Source organism: Vespa velutina, chromosome 7, assembly GCF_912470025.1.
Source record: "Vespa velutina chromosome 7, iVesVel2.1, whole genome shotgun sequence".
NCBI classification, from domain to species: domain Eukaryota; kingdom Metazoa; phylum Arthropoda; class Insecta; order Hymenoptera; family Vespidae; genus Vespa; species Vespa velutina.
In genome coordinates, this window is record NC_062194.1 from 827,144 (window position 1) to 844,976 (window position 17,833).

Genomic DNA, 17,833 nt, shown 5'->3' on the forward strand with positions numbered 1-17,833 from the left:
TTGCTATCGATATAACCGATGTAAAGTCCGATTTATGTACGTTGTCATGATATCGAAGATTGTCGCGTGAGTTCAACATTTACATATTCATTTTCTTTGCGATCCGAGCAACCAACGCAAATCGTTCCCTCGCGTACAACATCTTTCCCTTTGACGTCCAATGTTCATAATGATTATTGTTTAACTAGGCAATCGTTATTTCTTATTGAATTTGCGATTGAAAAAGCCAATGAATGAATCGCGTCGATCATCATTCGTGATTCTTTTTGAACAATCTGAAAAATCAGATTGTTGCGAAAAACTCCATTTGAAATATGTCAAAGTATCGCATGATCTTTATATCTTTGATTTCCTTTGCAGATAATGTTTAAATTTTCTTTTTAGATCGGTGCGGTAGTCATGTCACGGCCGAATCGACCCGGCGGATCACGAGAAATCGACGTGGAGGAGCCCGGAGAAACGGATTATCGGCCGGCCATCCTTGGATTTCGAACCGAGTGAAATCGCACGCGAGAGATCGCCGTTCGATAATAACAATCGAGGATCGATACGTGAATTCGATCCACAAGCTTGGAACCTACGGCCTCCCCGCTGGCCTGGCCAGCTACTATGCGAATTGAAGCTCTCAGCGCCCTCGTCGCGGTGAGTTTACTTTTTTCTTTCTTTCTTTTTCTTTCTTTTCTTTCTTTTCTTTGTTTTTTTTTCTTTTTTTTTTTTTTTTATTATCTCTTTATCTTTACCGATCTCATCGAAGATAAAATATTTCTCAAGTTATCCGGTTAAATATAGAACGTAACGAATTCCAACAAAAATTTCAATTACCTACACTTTCAAATAAATTTCATTTCGTAATACGAAAATCTAATTGCTCTGTTATATTTAAAAAAAAAAAAAGAAAAAAAAAAAAAAAAAAAAAAAAAAAACTAAAGAAAAGGAAAAAACTTATATTCTGTATCCACCGATATACAATATAAATTAATTATTCAAACGAATCAGCAGCGCGTGCTTATCCCTATCAGTTTTGTAAATCGAGTACGATCGGTGGTGTTTAATGCAACAATAAACGCCTCGTGCACGCCCCTTAACGTGGCCATTGTATAGCACACACCTCGAAGGTAAGTACATTGAACGAAACAATAATTACAATATCCAGGCCGGATATAATGAGCATAAATTACCGCCCGTTGAGAGTATTATTAGCATATTATCGAGCTGTCTTATACGGCTCGCCGGCGTTGCGTTGCAAACGCTCGAACGAACATTCACGGATAGAGCTGTAAGTACTTTTCAAGAGCTTCGTCTCTTTCGAATATATACGCGCGCGTGCACGCACACACACGCACACGCACACACACACACAAACACAGACAGACAGACAGACAGACAGATTTCTGTCACGGAACGCATCGATAAACTTTCGAAATTATGGTTTCGATACGACTATCTTTCGTCCTTGGTCCTCTCTTTCTCTTTCTCTCTCCCTCTCTTCTTTTTCTTTCTCTTCTCTTCTCTTTCACTCGCTCGCACGACTTTCTTTCTTTATATCTTTCCACGCAGTTGGGTGTCCTCCTCACATTTTCTCAAAGCCGACTTTTGAATTAGTTAGCTTGACTCTCAAGCACCTCGTAGGCCTCTTGGCACCTGCCCACGAGTTTCTCTCCGTCTCAAAATATTTCCTCATGAGACGTCTCAAGATAAAAGCTTTGATCTTTCTCATGTGCGCAGGTCGTTCAAGGACGTATTCGCAGGTAAATTTGGAACTTTTGATGACGGAGATTCAATAATCGCACGAGACACACGAAGTAGAAGAAAGTTTATTCGATTGAATCTTTGACTTGGATTTTTTGAACTTGAAGTCTTTCAAATAAGCTCCAATGTGGAACAATTCACTATACCTTGATCTTGGTATCTCGATAGGACGATCAATCGATCGACGTTTATGGTAATCGAGAAAGAGGTCCCCGACTGATCGGGAAAAAGTACGGCTTATAATTTGCAAAGTGGACGTCTTACAAATCAGAAAAGAAAGTAGCTTATTCTAATGAACCGTATAGAAACAATATCTCGATATTGATCTAAAGCTTTAGCTTTGTGGATTAGAAAAATTTGTCGATAAAAACGAATCCGTGAATTTTTCCAATTTATCATCGTGAAAATAATTAATTCTCAGTTGCGTGGTACGAAAGCTAACAGAAGGGAACTGTTGAGAAACACACGCGTGATTCACACTCCTGACGATCCTCGGTAAGAAATGAACAGGTATCCTTATCGTCACTCGCGTACTTGCTGCTATCTACATAATATTAAACGCTAACGTAAGGATGGGAACGATCGGTAGCTTCGAAGCGTTTGCGTAGCAAACGATATTGATAAACGGCGTTCACATCGTCGTCCCGAACGTGCACACGGATAATTTAATAATGGCAGATTAACCGACACCGGCAATGTATCTACCAAGTTGCACCTATGAACGAGCGAATGGGCGAATGGCATTAGCATGCTAATCGTTCTCTCGGCACCAATATTTCCAATAAATAATCTCCTTAACGCGATTTCGAACGATCGACGCCGACCTGTTTTTCCGCATCCTTCTGATAGAAACGACGAGACGATAATTCTCGAGAAATTGTCCCATCGCCGATCGACAATTGCTCTTTAAATCACACACGTGTTTCCTAGAAAATTCCTCTTCTGCATCGCTTCGAGTGCCAACAAGCAACAGGATGTAGCAGCTGTAAAATGTGATCCCGTTTTTCGAGATGAGAGATCGTAGGAGAGATATTGCATTCCGATATCGAACGAGTCGCGATATGATACCTGCGGATCTGCTACGATTATTCCAATAACAGACGAAAATTCTCCATGAACGACGAGTTCCAAGATATACGGTACTACGATAACGATCGTAAATTAGTATTTAGTTGTTTGACGTATTTCGTTTCTTGATTTATTTCATATTTTCGAGCGACTCTTTACCGCTTTATCGATTTCAAAGGCACCGTGCACGAGAGCGTCTCCCAGACTCATCAATCGTCTACCCACGCAAACACTTCGCGATCGTTGATGATAGCTGTATGAACGAATCTCGAATCGTTCTGTCGTGTTTGACATTTCGATCTTAACCTCTCTCCTCAATAGAGAAAATATATTGCGAATATTCGATTAAATTTCTAATATATTATTCATAGCTTCGAGAAATTGGATCTATTGGATCAATAACATATTCGAAATTGATTCGACAAAGTTCGAACGTCCAAATATCAAGAAAGTTGAAATAATTCGTTGGTACGTGTTATCTTCGATAGGCGTAAAATGTATTGACAGATAATGACAAGCTTACCAGTAATTTCCATTGCGATTTACCTTTAAGTTCGCCGTTGTCTTTGCATTATCATCGGTAGTCGTTCGATTATCTTACGGTAAGTTAAGTTAAGCCATACTCGCAAAGATTTCACAGGGTCGTTTGCAACGTTGTTGCATTTGCATAAGGTTCGATCCCTCCTCCTACTTCCTCCTCCTCCTCCTCCTCCTCTTCTTCTTCTTCTTCTTCTTCTTCTTCTTCTTCTTATATGCTTCTAGAGAATCCAACGAGGTTTTTAGCCTCGAAAGGAGATATTGCCGAATGGACGCCCTTCTCCTATTATCACGGTTGCTCATCGTAGTCATGGAGCCTGTAATTTAAAACAATTCAAAAATAATATATTACAAATCATAGTTGGCTATACAAAAGGAGGTGGATCCATGTTGTTCGCACACGGATTGAACCCTTCCTAACGTTCGAATGATTTACTATATCGTGGGTGGATATTGCCTTTGGGCTTTGATCCTTACGAAGGGATTTTCGCAGTGAGATTCGCGATAGAAAAGGATCCATGAAACGTACCACGAAATACGAGCTCGTAGATCATTCGAAACGCTTTTTTCCTATGTGCTTTTTACTCTTTGTATTTTCCTTTATGCGATACTATCCGATATCTTTGGAATGCCCTGCGAAATAAAACTCCTTTCCTACCTGAGGGTGACTCATATTAGCCACGTGAAATAACATGCAACGCTACTTAAGGGGTCAGTGAAGCTATGTTAAACGTCGAGAGGAAAGATTCTGTAAGCTTTACGGACGACAAATTATTGACCAATTGGAATGAACTTTTGTTCACTTTTACAGGCCAATCGTAATACTAGCCGTTGATAGGAAATAATTACCATGTACGATCGTTTATTTCCAATCCAAATGCGCACGTGTTACAAACTGTAGATGTACGTTTGTATGTTTTCATAGATGAAAAATCAAAATATATATTTAAGACAATATTAAATTAGGAAAAAATAATTTTTAATGGGATGATACCGTATGAATCTCGTAAATAGGTTAGAACATGTGTTGTCGGAAAAAGAAGAAAAGAAGAAAAAATCTGATAAAAATATTCCCACACGATGTTAATTTCAATCAAGCTTCTCTCATTAAAATCTCTCGCTGGACAAGAATATCCAGCAAGTGCAACGGAGTCGAGTAGACGGCGAAGAATTTATGGTCGACAACTCGTTCCCGGCATATCCTCGACCGATTTCGGTCTGATCTCTCCTCCTTCTCGTTGTCGTTCCACACTCTACGTAACGACATTCGGTCGTCCGTAGAGTCTCACGCGGAGCGTAACGAGTCTGTCCACGGGACGTCATTAATTTCTCGCCTGGAGGAATAGAAAAAAGAAGGTCCTGTTCGTGGTGGTCACGCGTGTGTACATCATAAGAGTAAAGAAAGAGAGAAGAAATCAAATGCCTAGATAAAGATAGTAAAAGAGAGAGATAGAGATATATATATATATATATATATATATATATATATACACACACACACACATACACGCGCGCGCACGCACAGACACGCTGCTCGCTTCTAGAAGCCGCGTGCGTACGATTTACGCATGAAACGGCAAGGCGACTAACCAAATATTTATACACGTCAATCATAACACACGGCGAAGCGTTCGCTGTCTAAACAGCCCGCGGGCTTTCTCAAGGGATGGTGGGGTGAGAAAGAGAAAGAGATAGAGAAAGAAAAGAATACAGTGGTAGACCGGTCATCGTCGTACGAGCCACTCGGTAGCGTTCATTGTGCTGGAGCACAACATTCGAGGACCTTTCATTTCTTCTTACTATCTCTAACAGGCACTCGATAGTAGCCGTTTGTCATGGGCTCTACACTGTTTGCTTTTCCACGAGGAAAAATCCTCCTTGTCGAAGGCTCTCGTGCTTCGAATAGCTACGCTACCATTCGAGAGGAACGGAGTAATATCCTTACAACAGGTTCCAACGTTTCTCATTCCAGCGACAGGACCTTCCCTTCCGACGCGTGCGACGCGTGCCAATCCGAAAGACACGCGATACAATTTAGTATTATATATTCGTTCTAACGAGCATTATATAATCTTCAAATAGATTTATCAATATTATAATATTAACTATGTAAACGATTCTGCGAGACATTCTTTACTTTTGGGGTGGGGGGGAGGGAAAGGAAAGAAAAAAAAAAAAAGAAATCCCTGACAAATATTTCAAAGTGAAATGGTTAAATATAATATCAAAAATGATGAAGAACTCAAGAGTGTCTCTTTCTCCATTTCGCAAAATGTGCCACAATGACGGAAGAACGGTGTTGAAATCACCTTTGGCACTTTGCAATAAGTCGAGAGCACTGGGTCCTTCCCATAACGCGTACAATGACTATGCTAATGATACATCGGAGATGTTGCATTGGCAACGGCTGAGTAAATACACGAGCTGCTCATCCTCCCTCGGTTTATCTTGTAAACTATTGTTAATTATTGCCAAGGCAAAGGTTAATAATGCATATCCGTCTTTCGACATTTTTCTTGGACTTTAATTCGGCATGAATCGCCATTCAAGCGCATGGGCGATTACAATTATTGATTATTAAATATCGTGCGATGAATAAAACTTTCTCATACGAACGAAATGATAATTCTTAAAAGAGAAAGAGAGAGAGAGAGAGAGAGAGAGAGCTTCGAAGATGACTAGAATTGGTGAATCTCCACTAATGTTCCGTTAGATTCTTACGTCGTTAAGTACGTCGTTAAGTTTGATTTACAACGGACCCACAAGCTCTTGCTTGTTAATAATAATTACACCGAAATTCGTTGGAGGAATGTCGCTCCAAGTTATGCTATGCTAGAGATTGCATTATTACGACGTCCGATACAAAGAGATACGTATGTACATATGTATGTATGTATATATACATATATATATATATATATATATGTATATATATACCCTGCCAACCTAGTCTACCTGCTGCTAATACACGACGGCATAGTTTCCTAACACAAAAACGGTAACTCGTGGAGACTAATAAATTATTACTTCGTGCTTGTCCAATCGCACTATCGTGCCGACGAACGTGTGAAAAATTTGCGGCCAATAGAAAGGAGAGAATGCTTTTCAGGCATTTGTTGTTCACCTAACAATCTCCGTTCCGATGGCGTTGTAGAATTGTGAGTTTATCGCTGCTAATGTTGTCATGGCGTCTCGATTGAATTCCCATTAGTCTTTATATATCGAATGTGTTTGTTCTATCAGTAAAAGGTCAACGACCCTTTTTCTTTTTTTTTTTTTTCTTAAATTACATTTCTCTTTAAAGCGTTAAATTCAATCTCGATGTAACATTCCAAATAAATCAAATGACAATTTACTTTGGTTATCAATGTTCCCGTTAATTGGACAGTTTTAATTTAGTACTTTCTATTCGTAACATTTATAAAAAAAAAAAAAATAAATAAAAATAAAGAAACTTTATCGCGTCATCGGTTAAACGCAAAAATTCCAAAAATTTCAATGTATTCGTACATGAATAAAATCCAATGACGTGCAATGCGTCGATCGGATAAATCGAGATCGAGATCAATGCACCGAAATACACGGTTCGGATGGATCCCACACGCCTTGCACGTAAGAGATCGGATGGCATGGAGAAACATAAATACGTCCGGCGATAAGCAGCGGCCTTTTCAATACAAGTCCCGGTTCTTTGAATGTTATCGGTTCACCCTATATGTAGGTATGTATCTGAAACGCAATGAGGCCGAGCACATTCCAGGACTCGTGAGATACGAGCTTGGGACTGGTCCTAGAAGCCAGAACCAGAGACCACCGTACTGCCCTCGGTAACATTATGATCCCCTAATTACGCTACAAATTACTTTTACAACGAGCACGTCGTAAAACATTCTTTTCGTCTCATGGAAATGATCTCAAGCGGTAGACGACGTTTAAAAATTTGAAGATTCTATCGATTTAGAAAGACGAAAAATGGAACGAAAAATAATCAATATAAGTGACGTAATTGATTTTAATATAAAAAAGTTCAAAGTTTTTCGAAAAATTTCGTCGAATCTCGTCGAAATATATTTACCATAGAAAATCAAAGTTTGGAATTCTCTAAACTTGATCGTCGTCGATCGGGAATTTACGAGCTACGTAATCGATAATATTTTTCTTTCACAATCAGTGCGTGAATTCTGGCCGTAGAATTCTACTCTTAAAAGCCAAAACGAGTTTGCAATCCAGATGCCGTACGTTACGTTTACCTTCGTACACTCGACACATCGCGACTGTAAATCTTTATCCACAGAATTGATAATAATCGGGGAGAAGGTAGTAGAGAATTGTTGGACCGTCATTAGTTAAAATTGCCAGACGATCGGCCAGTTGGTGCGTGTATCACGAACGATGAAATGAATGCTCGCTCGTGTTGCCAAAGCTCGCATCTTGCGATGATGTATCGCAAGAGAAAAAAAAAAAAGAAGAAGAAAAAGAAGAAGAAAGAAAGAAAGAAAGAAAGAAAGAAAGAAAGAAAAAAGAAAGAGAAAAGAAAGACGAAGAGACAGATCAATCCCGTTTTTCGACGAACGTCCGACAGACGCGTTACCGAGATCGAACTGGAACGAAACGTCGTTGATAGCTTAATTAGCATAATCTCGAGTCAACGTTAAAGAGTCTTGGGAGGGACAACGTTTAAAGCACGTTTAACTTTGCCAGAGATATTGACCGGACGATATAATGATTTGAATCGAAGGAGATTGGGCGTTAAGAAAATGGCATAAAGATCGGGACATTTCCTTTCGACGTCGAATAAATACTGAAATATATTCCCCCTTATCTCTTTTTCTTTCTCATTCTGAAGTAGTAATTAAGGATAAACATCGTTGGGAATCATTTGGCATGGGGCATGGCTCGCGATACGTTCATATAAGTATCGATTAAAATCGCAGCAATGCCAGTCGAACGGAGAACTCTTTCGCTCGTTCGAATGATGCAAGAATCCGATAAGGATCCGAGAACTCGATGTGTGGCCGTTGCCGCGTGCGTGAATATCCGTTTAATCTGAACGCGACTCTCTTGCCTTCTCGATGAGTTCCTCGTACGGGAGGCGCCAGTTAGTTAACCGTTCACCCCCAAAGAACGATGGCTCAATTAAGCTCTTACAGGAACGACTACTATCTCTTGTTGTACCATTTCTATAAATCTTGGAAGGATGCGACACGATCTTAGTCTCTACGTCTCTTCTCTCTTTCAACCGGCGGCTCGAGTTTCAAAGCGTGTACTCTCTCTCTCTCTCTCTCTCTCTCTCTCTCTCTCTCTCTCTCTCTCTCTCTCTCTCTCTCTCTTTTAATTACACCAATGACGGCTCTAACTTGCCTTCCTGTAACTCGATAGACAGATATTACGCTTTCTTACGACGAAAGGTTGTTGGCTTAGTCGATCCTTCGTCCGTCATAATGTTATTTATACCATCTACATTTATGTAGTTAATAACTATAGATTTACGGATATATATATATACAACTATATATATATATATAGTTTTTTAATCGACAGATATAGAGACATTTGATTCCTCACGTAATTGAATAATTAATATTAATTCGTGTTATATTACTATATTAATTTATAAGTATATATTTCATTTTTATCGGTTAGTCGAGACGATAACGTTTTCAATTTATTACCAAGAAAGTGATAGCATTAATATTACCTTCGGAACGTATACGTTTCTCGTAATATTTCGCTATGCTTCAACTACGTAAAAAAGAACAAGGGTGTTGCACGTGCACAAAATATCGTCCGACCTATTATATAGTAATTATCGCTCAAGGCGTTATTCATTTTACTTTATATCCGTTTAACCTTCACAATGATGAAAAAGGGAATCCTACCGTGATGCTGCAGAAAAACGAAACACCAGTTTCTGGTTGCAGAGTTACGTAGCGCAATTAAATCGAAAGTATACAAGAGAAAGGGGAAAAAGGTGAAGAGAGCCGAGTAGAAAGGGACAGACCTTCGTGAATGAAGAACGCCGAGGCTTTGCCGTGAGGCCTGTTTTGCATAAAAATTATAAGCCGAATTAATGTTTTCACCTCCGTAAGCTCATACGCGTACCGTACGGCCGATGCGTGACTAACGTCATGCTTTATTACACAGGTTCGCCTTTAATCTCCTATCTCTTGTACTTTCTCACGCTTATTCTTCTCCTGACATGTTAAAAACATAAATCGATATACATATATATATATATATATATATATATATATATATATGTATATATGTATATATACATATGCATTCGATTACCATTGTGGCGAACTCCTATAAAATTTCAATTCCTTTCGAGAATGCTTTCAAAAATAATAAGCTAGAAAACGAAAGACATTTGACGATGACAATGCTCACATTATATCATCTTTTTATTCGCAGGTGGTTTGGCTGACCGCAGTCCTGTGCCCGCGGCTTGCTGCCGCCAACCTCACTTTATCCTTTTCCTCTCGTAGATCCAGAGAGCATCCCTTCAGAGGACATATCTCTCGCTGGTGAGTATTGAAAATGATTCAAATTATTTTTCTGATAATTAATTACTTCATTTATATATACGACTTATGTATACGTAATGATTTTCAGGACGGTGCCATTGGAAGACACGAACAAGCGAATGACGTACCGTGAGATGCAGATGGTTCTGCGCCAGGAGGGAGGCGAAGATGGCCTCGCAGTCGACTGTTGTCCTACGATAGAGGAAATGGTCGAGCCCGTTGGCGGCCGAAATCGGCAAGATATGTACGTCGAGCTCTATCGAGACGGCGAAAATGCCCAGAGGTTCTTCGAGTACTCCTGCAGGCCAGACGTCCTCGATAAGCCCTGCAGGTTCGTTGACCGGAAGCTTAGTAACCAGTCGAGATGCGTGCAGAAATTCTCATACACCTACGCTATCGTCGAGAATCCTGGAACGAAGGTACAGAAAACATGTGTGTCGACATTAACATTTCTTAACAAAGAAATCTCTATTTAATCGTATACTCATTGAATTATCTAATACGTATATACGTATGTAATTATATGCACATGTAAATTAAAACGTTAAAACATGTATTCATTTTTTTCAGGGAGGCTCCGAAGAACATAGGAGGCACCATCACAGGGAACACAGATTTCCAACGTTTCCTGGAAACACAGTGAGCGGGTCAACGTGGACGTTGGACTACATCAGGGTAAGAAGCGGCTGCAGCTGCGAGATCATGCCGAAGCCGAAAAAGAAGAAACCCATGGCGACAAAGGCGAGAAAAGCGAAGAGCAAATTGCGCCAACAAAGAGATCAAGACTCAGACTTTGAGACGTGAGACTCGTGTTTGGTCGAACTGCAATATGAAAGATAAAATGTTACCAGTGGTCGGTTCGCTGATCGCAGACAAAAAAAAAGACGTTTTAACACGAGTAACGCCATATTTTCGATGTTATTCCGTTTATATATATATATATATATGTATATATATATATATACATACATACACACACAAACACACACATACACACACACACATATATATATATATATATATATATAAAACATCGTACATCGTTTAATAATTTCGTATTCGCTTAACCATTGCATATTTATTGATAGTAATTTACATTGAAATATTGAAAAGGAAGTCGATTCGTATCTTTGTACTACCATAAACGAATGATGAATTAAACGTAATAATGTCGAATGTGTTACAATCGAAATACGTTTCCTAACTCGAAATACATCGTCTACTTAATTTAATATCTTAATCGTAAGAACGATTATTCTATTTCTTATTTTTCTCTTTTTATTTCTCTTTCTTTCTTTTTTCTTTTTTTTTCTTTCTTTTTTTTTTTTTTTTTCTTTTACTTACTCGACAAATTTATATTATGTATTTTCTATGTGCATATTATAAAATTGTATCTATTTTTAATTAAGGAACTATCTATAAGAAAAAAAATACGATTAGTTATAAGGTATTTGTGTTTCATAGATCTGGGGCGCTTCCTGTTTTAATTCTTCTGTTTTATTTCATCCTTCTTTTTTATTTTTTTTTTATTTTTTTATTTTTTTTTTTTCGTTCAATAAGAAGACTTTTTTCTCTTTCAAGAAGAGCCGAACGTAGTTTCTCTAGAACACACGCACTTATTTAATTCTTTACAATTATAATATTTAATTATAATTATTAGATGTTCTTTCATAAGGTGCTGTATAGAGAAATGAAATGGTATAGAAAGCGAGGTGTTGACTTTGCGATAGCCATGACAACTATTAACAAATCTGATTACTTTAAGGACATAAATCAAAAGTTACTTTCGTTAGATGTGAACTAAAGTATTGTTTCTTTTTTTTTTTTTTTTTTTTTTGAGCATAGGTATATGTATTAGTCGATTTTTAAAGAAATGTATCGTATCGTTTAAATGTATATGTATGAATGTATGTATATGTAATAATTGAGATCAATCTAATCTCAATATTTTATAATATCCGGTCTATAATAGGTTCATATTGTCATTTGAAAATTAAATAAAATGTTTTTACTATTCGAAAATGAACGTGTATGTGTATGTATATATATATACATACACATACACGTATATATATATATATATATATATATATATATACACATACACGTATATATAAATATATATATATATACATATGTGCATATGTACATGATAAACGATCGATACATTTCTATACCTATAGTATTTTTAGTTAACGCAGATCCTTAAGTATTCGTACTGTTCTACATTATCGTAATTGTCGTATTAATAGATTTAATAAACTGGCTTCGGCTTAATTATATTCATGTATGATACATAAAACATAGGGCTGACAGAATATTTTCTGTATTGCCATGTAAACATTGTACATAAACGTCATTAAATACAGTTGTTATAAAACATGATTTTTCTAATGGATCTTTATGCATAAATATGTTCCGATCAATAACTCACATTTAATAATTATTGAAAATTTTCATTTCGTCTAAAAAAAAGTCAACTTTAAAAATCCTGTGCTAAATTTGAAAATCTTCTGCTAAAAATTAATTTATTTATTTTAGAACATACAAACTGTGATTCTACAAGTCTATTTGTCTTTCCTCTTTCAAAAGCAATGACTTTTCTTTCATCAACAAAATTGATTAAATATTTGATTAATTTCTATTAAAAAACAAATCATACAATTTCGCTTATAATTCAGAGATTATTCCTTATTAGAACTCGTTAATAACAATTCTTTATTATTCTCGCGAGAGAAAAGTATTTAATAATAAAATAAAAATATTCCAAATTTCAAGTAATTATAATAAACGCGTTTGAACGAGAATATCCTATACTGATATAAAATAAATAAATAAAAAAAGAAAAATGAGAAACCATTCAAGAGGAAATTTCTCTGAGAAATTTACTCGTGGTCTTTTATTAATTAATTACAATCAATCATTCATGCAAGGATCTTTCGTCCTCGACATGATTGAGTGATGAAAATATGGAAAATACGATTTGTTTGAAATTCGCGCGGAAAATCATATCGCGTCGTTACACATGAAATGCATCCAAAAACGAGAGCGAAGATCTTTAAGAGATACTACCGACTAAATTGACGATTGAATTACGAATTTAAATACTTGCCATCGCGTTAAACGTTTCTTATAATAATACAATATATGAAATATAAATATGAATTAAACATTTTGATGTGAACAACTGAACAAATATTTCCTTATTTTTACCATAGATTACCATTGATACATTTGTTCAATGCTAATTAAAATGCTTGAATGAGTTACCGTAATTTCTTCGTGTGAGCATTGTGAAATCAGTTTCCTTGAGTTTAAAATGGAACAGAAAATCTGAATATCGACTTATGCAGGAAACAAGCGAGGAATCGTTTTACTTCACAGGAACAAAATACGCGGCATTCAAGTGTTTCTTTGAAAATCAGTAGTGGGGATACGAGCTTCTTCTTTTTGCCGCAAAGCTCAATGGGGGGGCGCCACTATACAGAACTTTTTTTTTCCCACAAAAAATGTTTACGCCAACAATGACTCCAAGTGTAATCTTAGGTGGATCTTAATGTAGATAGTTTTATTTAAAAATTGACGATTTAAACGAGGACATTGCCTTTTCGAATTTTTGAATAAGTTTGATTTCTCGTAAAATAAAAAATTCGCGTCGAAAAGTGATATTTCTTCTAGAATAGTTCGTGCATAAAAATAAAAGCTTTTTGAAAAATTCGATAAACCCATATGCTCGTTTAAATCTTCGTCTTTAAAAAGAAATCTTGTTTATCGATATAGATCAAGAATTACGCCTGTACTCATTGTTGATATAAATCAGAATGAACGATAAAAAGAAAAATCTTAAATTGATTTAAATCGATGCTTCCTCATTGCTAAAAATAAAATCGAATCTATTATTATCATCAATTATATTTATAGAAATAACTGTGTACCAATCGAAACTCGTAACATTCGTTGAAAGGAACGTGGTGTCGTTAGAATCGCTTTTGTAAGGGCCCGTTCACAACGTAAGAATAAGAATAAGAATTGTAAGGGGACTTTAGAAAAACGTATCTAGGAATAAATGCATTTTTGATTATCTCTGTGAAAAAACAAAAAGTATCTTTGCATTCCATGGTGGATTTAATTTTATCTAGTATTAAAGATTTGGGGTGACATTGGTCGCGTGCACATGCATTTACCGCAACGTATGCATACTGCACGCTCTAGCAGGGCGTATACACGCGATGTCATACGATATACATGAAACTCATTCGTTTTCTTTAACGGCCGATTATCGTTATCGTTGAGAACACAATTTCGTAAGTTTAACGATCGTTCGAAGAGTCATAAGAAAGAGAAAGAGATAGAGAAAAAGTGACCGTGCGCGCGTGTGTGTGTGAGAGAGAGAGCGAGAGAAAAGAACGCAAAAGAGTGAGAGGGGGAGGGGGAGCGACGAGAAAAATGGAACACTGCTGAGAGGCACGGCGCCTTAGTATATATTTTGTTGATACACGATACGCGGGTGAATAAATGAAACGGGGCAATATATCGAGAAATATTACGTTTCCTGCGTGAAAATGTCCACGGAAACGTCATTGGGCGACGTGCCGAATGTCGTCTCGAGGATACACAATTTACGATTGGGCCACGAGGATGGCGAGGAAGCCCATAATGGAAATAACGCAGCGGTCGATGAATCCGCAAATTCGGCGCAAAACGGTCAACCGATTGGGACTCTCTCTCGTGCTCGGCGTGCACTTAACTTTGTCTGGGACGAAGAACAGCCTACCACTTCTTCTACCTCGCGAGGCATTGATATTTCATCGTCGAACGGTGATAAGTAAGTATATTTTTATTTTTATCCAAAGTTCTATAGATGTCAATGATTATCAAACATATCTGATCTGATTAGATATAATCGAAATATTGCCTTAGCATGTAATGTTTAAATATGTTTGTTTTGTTTTATCAGCAGGCCTCCAACTAATGCAGCTAATACGATCCACATCGATGGACATCCTCAAAATAATGTAGCATTGGAGAATAGCCATGGCTCGGCTGTGGCTACATACAATTGGCAGGGTACGAAAGCTACAATGCGCGAGAGGATAGTTTTCCTATTTAACAACGAGATACTGTCCGACGTTAGTTTCTTGGTAGGACGAGGGGCTCAACAACAGCGTATTCCGGCTCACAAACTAGTCCTGTCTTCTGGAAGTGCCGTATTTTATGCAATGTTTAACGGAACGCTTGCTACAGCTTCTTCGGAAATAGAAGTACCTGATGTAGAACCTGCTGCTTTTTTGGCAGTGCTTCTTTTTTTATATACTGATGAAATACAAATAGATCCTGAAACTGTGATGACAACGTTGTATACTGCTAAGAAGTATGCCGTTTCTGCTTTAGAAAAGCACTGTGTCGATTTTTTGAAGAATAATTTAACCAGTGACAATGCTTTTTTACTTTTAACGCAAGCTCGTTTGTTCGATGAACCTCAATTAGCAGCTGTCTGTTTGGATACTATCGATAGATTTACAACAGAGGCCCTAAACGCAGATGGATTTGTGGATATTGATATCGATACATTGATGGTTGTTCTTGAAAGAGATACGCTTAGAGTCAGGGAATCTAAAATATTTCAGGCTGTGTTAAGGTACACGTTAATATCCGATAATTTTCACATAATGTCCTGTGTTTAATAATATTTTAACACTTATTATATATTTCGAGTAGATGGTCGGAGGCAGAATGCGTAAGACAGCAGTTGCCAGTTGTTCCAGAGAATCAACGTTTGGTTTTAGGCAATGCTCTTTCTTTGGTTCGTTTTCCTCTTATGTCTAAAGAGGAATTTACTGCGGGCCCAGCACAATCTGGATTATTAAATCATTCTGAGGTTAGTATTATCGTTGTTTAATAATACACATTTTTTTGAGAATTCATTCCATTCAATGGATTTTTCTTCTAGGTTCTATCTTTGTTTTGTTATTTCATATTGAACCCAAAACCTACGGTAAGCTTTCAAACGATGCCACGTTGTTGTATGACTGGCAAAGAGCAAACTGTCTGTAGATTTCAGCATACCAAAAGTAAATGGGGTTACAATGGAACAAGTGATCGTATCAGGTATATATATATATATACTTTTATACATAATGAATGAACATTAAGCGTTTCATAAATAAAAAGAAAAACTTCACAATAGATTTAGCGTGGATCGGCGAATATTCCTTATCGGTTATGGAGTTTATGGCAGCATGCACGGACCCGCGATATACGAGGTATTAGTGGAGCTAATACATACGGCATCAGGAAAAGTAATTGCTTCGAATTCAACGACATTCAGTTGTGATGGTTCAAAGTATACTTATCGTCTAATGTTTAAAGATTTAGCTGAAATTTTACCAAACACTATTTATACAGCATCCGCAACATTTAAGGTGGATATATTATGATGATTATATTAATCTATAATTTCAATGTAATATTTACGATTCTTTTTTGTATTTTACATTTTGAACTTTGTTGCAGGGTCCCTATTCTCATTATGGAACGAAAGGTGTAAAAACAGTATTGGTTGATTGCGATTCTGGAAATGGAAAAGTAAAATTTGATTTTAATATCGAAGCTGGTGATAATAATGGAACTTCCGTCGAGGAAGGACAAATTCCTGAGCTTATCTTTTACACTTAAGAAATCCCGTGGACACAAATATAACATTCCTCCTTTTACCTTATTCATCGCTCTGAATCGATTATATACAAATTGAATTGTATAAAGATATATATATATATATATATATATATATATATATATACATATATACATACATATATATATATATATATATGTATATATATGTATGTATATATATATTTCTTTTTTTTTTTCGATCGATTATATATATTTTACGGATGTCAAATAGAGTGATATAGTCAGCATGAATAGTCCACGAGCATGCCAAAGGATTAAGCAAGTTTAAATTTTGTTGTTAACATGGTGTCTTCGATTTATATTAAGGGATGCAGCTTTTGCTTAAGCTTTATTCTGTTTACAAATGGTGCTTAGATCCTTCTGTATCAAACTGAGCACTGGGAATGGAACTTGTGAGTCTTAGGAGGGCCTTATTAGAAAAAGAGACTGATCTGTGCCACTGATACATATTCAAATGCAAAGTAAATATTTTACCTTTTCATTATCCAATTAATCAAAATTAATTCTGCAATCAATATCAATTCTTACAACTGAAGACAATCTGTCTATTTTTCTATCCCTTTGATTAGTGTATACTTGAGACAAAAGAAGATAGTTAAAATAGTTGAAAAGAAAAAAAATAAAACGGACAAAAAGAGAGTGAGAGAGAGAGAGAGAGAGAGAGAGAAAAGTTTAGTTATTTAAACAAAATATCAATGCAAAATGATTCTTTCCAATAAATATATATCTTGATTGAAAATAATAAATAAAACAATACATATATGCAATGTATCTCAATGCAAAGCAAGAATAACAGAGCCTAATGCTTCTGAAATATTTTTTAGTAAAAATTAGTTTTAAGAAGAACCTCATATCGATTTTGGAAAGTATGCAGTATTCTTTGTATAGATGTATTTCACAATCTAATATCAAAAAAGATAATAAGAAAGACAGCAGGTATTAGAGAGAATAATAAAGAATTAGATCATTAAGAAACTACAAATATGTTTGAATATTTCTTGAGATCTAATACAAAGGTATGTTCATCAATTTCGAATGTTTTATCAGTCATTATGACAATTGTCTTGTCATTATGATGTTACAACTAACATTATTAAATTTTTTAGTAAAAAATTGTTCTAAAATATCTCTACACATTCTTATAGAAAAAATAACAAGGTTAAAACGATATAACTCTTTCTAATCATATTAATTAGCTGCCACTGGATTTGAAAGAAATATTACAGAATTTATGAACCTCTTCCATTATTAGA

At 36.3% G+C, this 17,833-nt stretch overlaps 2 protein-coding genes across 4 annotated transcripts in view; both read left to right on the top strand.

Moving 5' to 3' along the window:
* Positions 1-11,926, top strand: part of LOC124950706 — a 64,259-nt gene extending 52,333 nt beyond the window's left edge. For both annotated transcript variants that reach the window (XM_047497845.1, XM_047497846.1), the window contains exons 2-5: positions 385-642; positions 9,772-9,884; positions 9,973-10,303; positions 10,455-11,926. In XM_047497845.1, the coding sequence (XP_047353801.1) occupies positions 610-642; positions 9,772-9,884; positions 9,973-10,303; positions 10,455-10,688 (711 nt within the window). In that variant the 5' untranslated portion in view covers positions 385-609 and the 3' untranslated portion in view covers positions 10,689-11,926. The remainder of the gene's footprint in view (positions 1-384; positions 643-9,771; positions 9,885-9,972; positions 10,304-10,454) is intronic.
* A 1,997-nt stretch (positions 11,927-13,923) lies between these two features.
* On the top strand, positions 13,924-17,596 carry LOC124950406 (BTB/POZ domain-containing protein 1-like). 2 transcript variants are annotated; one of them, XM_047497047.1, is made up of 6 exons: positions 13,924-14,709; positions 14,845-15,522; positions 15,603-15,762; positions 15,835-15,992; positions 16,072-16,306; positions 16,398-17,596. In XM_047497047.1, exons 1-6 carry the CDS (start codon positions 14,447-14,449, stop codon positions 16,557-16,559), a joined length of 1,656 nt encoding a protein of 551 aa, XP_047353003.1. In that variant the 5' UTR covers positions 13,924-14,446; the 3' UTR covers positions 16,560-17,596. The 2 variants fall into 2 exon arrangements, with proteins under 2 accessions (XP_047353003.1, XP_047353002.1); XM_047497046.1 differs by having other exon boundaries at positions 13,927-14,709; positions 14,842-15,522.
* Positions 17,597-17,833: the final 237 nt, after the last annotated feature.

What these genes read in the sequence shown, in the direction of transcription:
- LOC124950406 (XM_047497046.1), top strand. Translation starts at nt 14,447, where the DNA reads ATGTCCACGGAAACGTCATTGGGCGACGTGCCGAATGTCGTCTCGAGG. An exon ending in GATTATTAAATCATTCTGAG is followed by an intron (nt 15,763 to 15,834) that starts GTTAGTATTATC and finishes TTTTTCTTCTAG; the next exon opens with GTTCTATCTTTGTTTTGTTA. An exon ending in GGAACAAGTGATCGTATCAG is followed by an intron (nt 15,993 to 16,071) that starts GTATATATATAT and finishes ACTTCACAATAG; the next exon opens with ATTTAGCGTGGATCGGCGAA.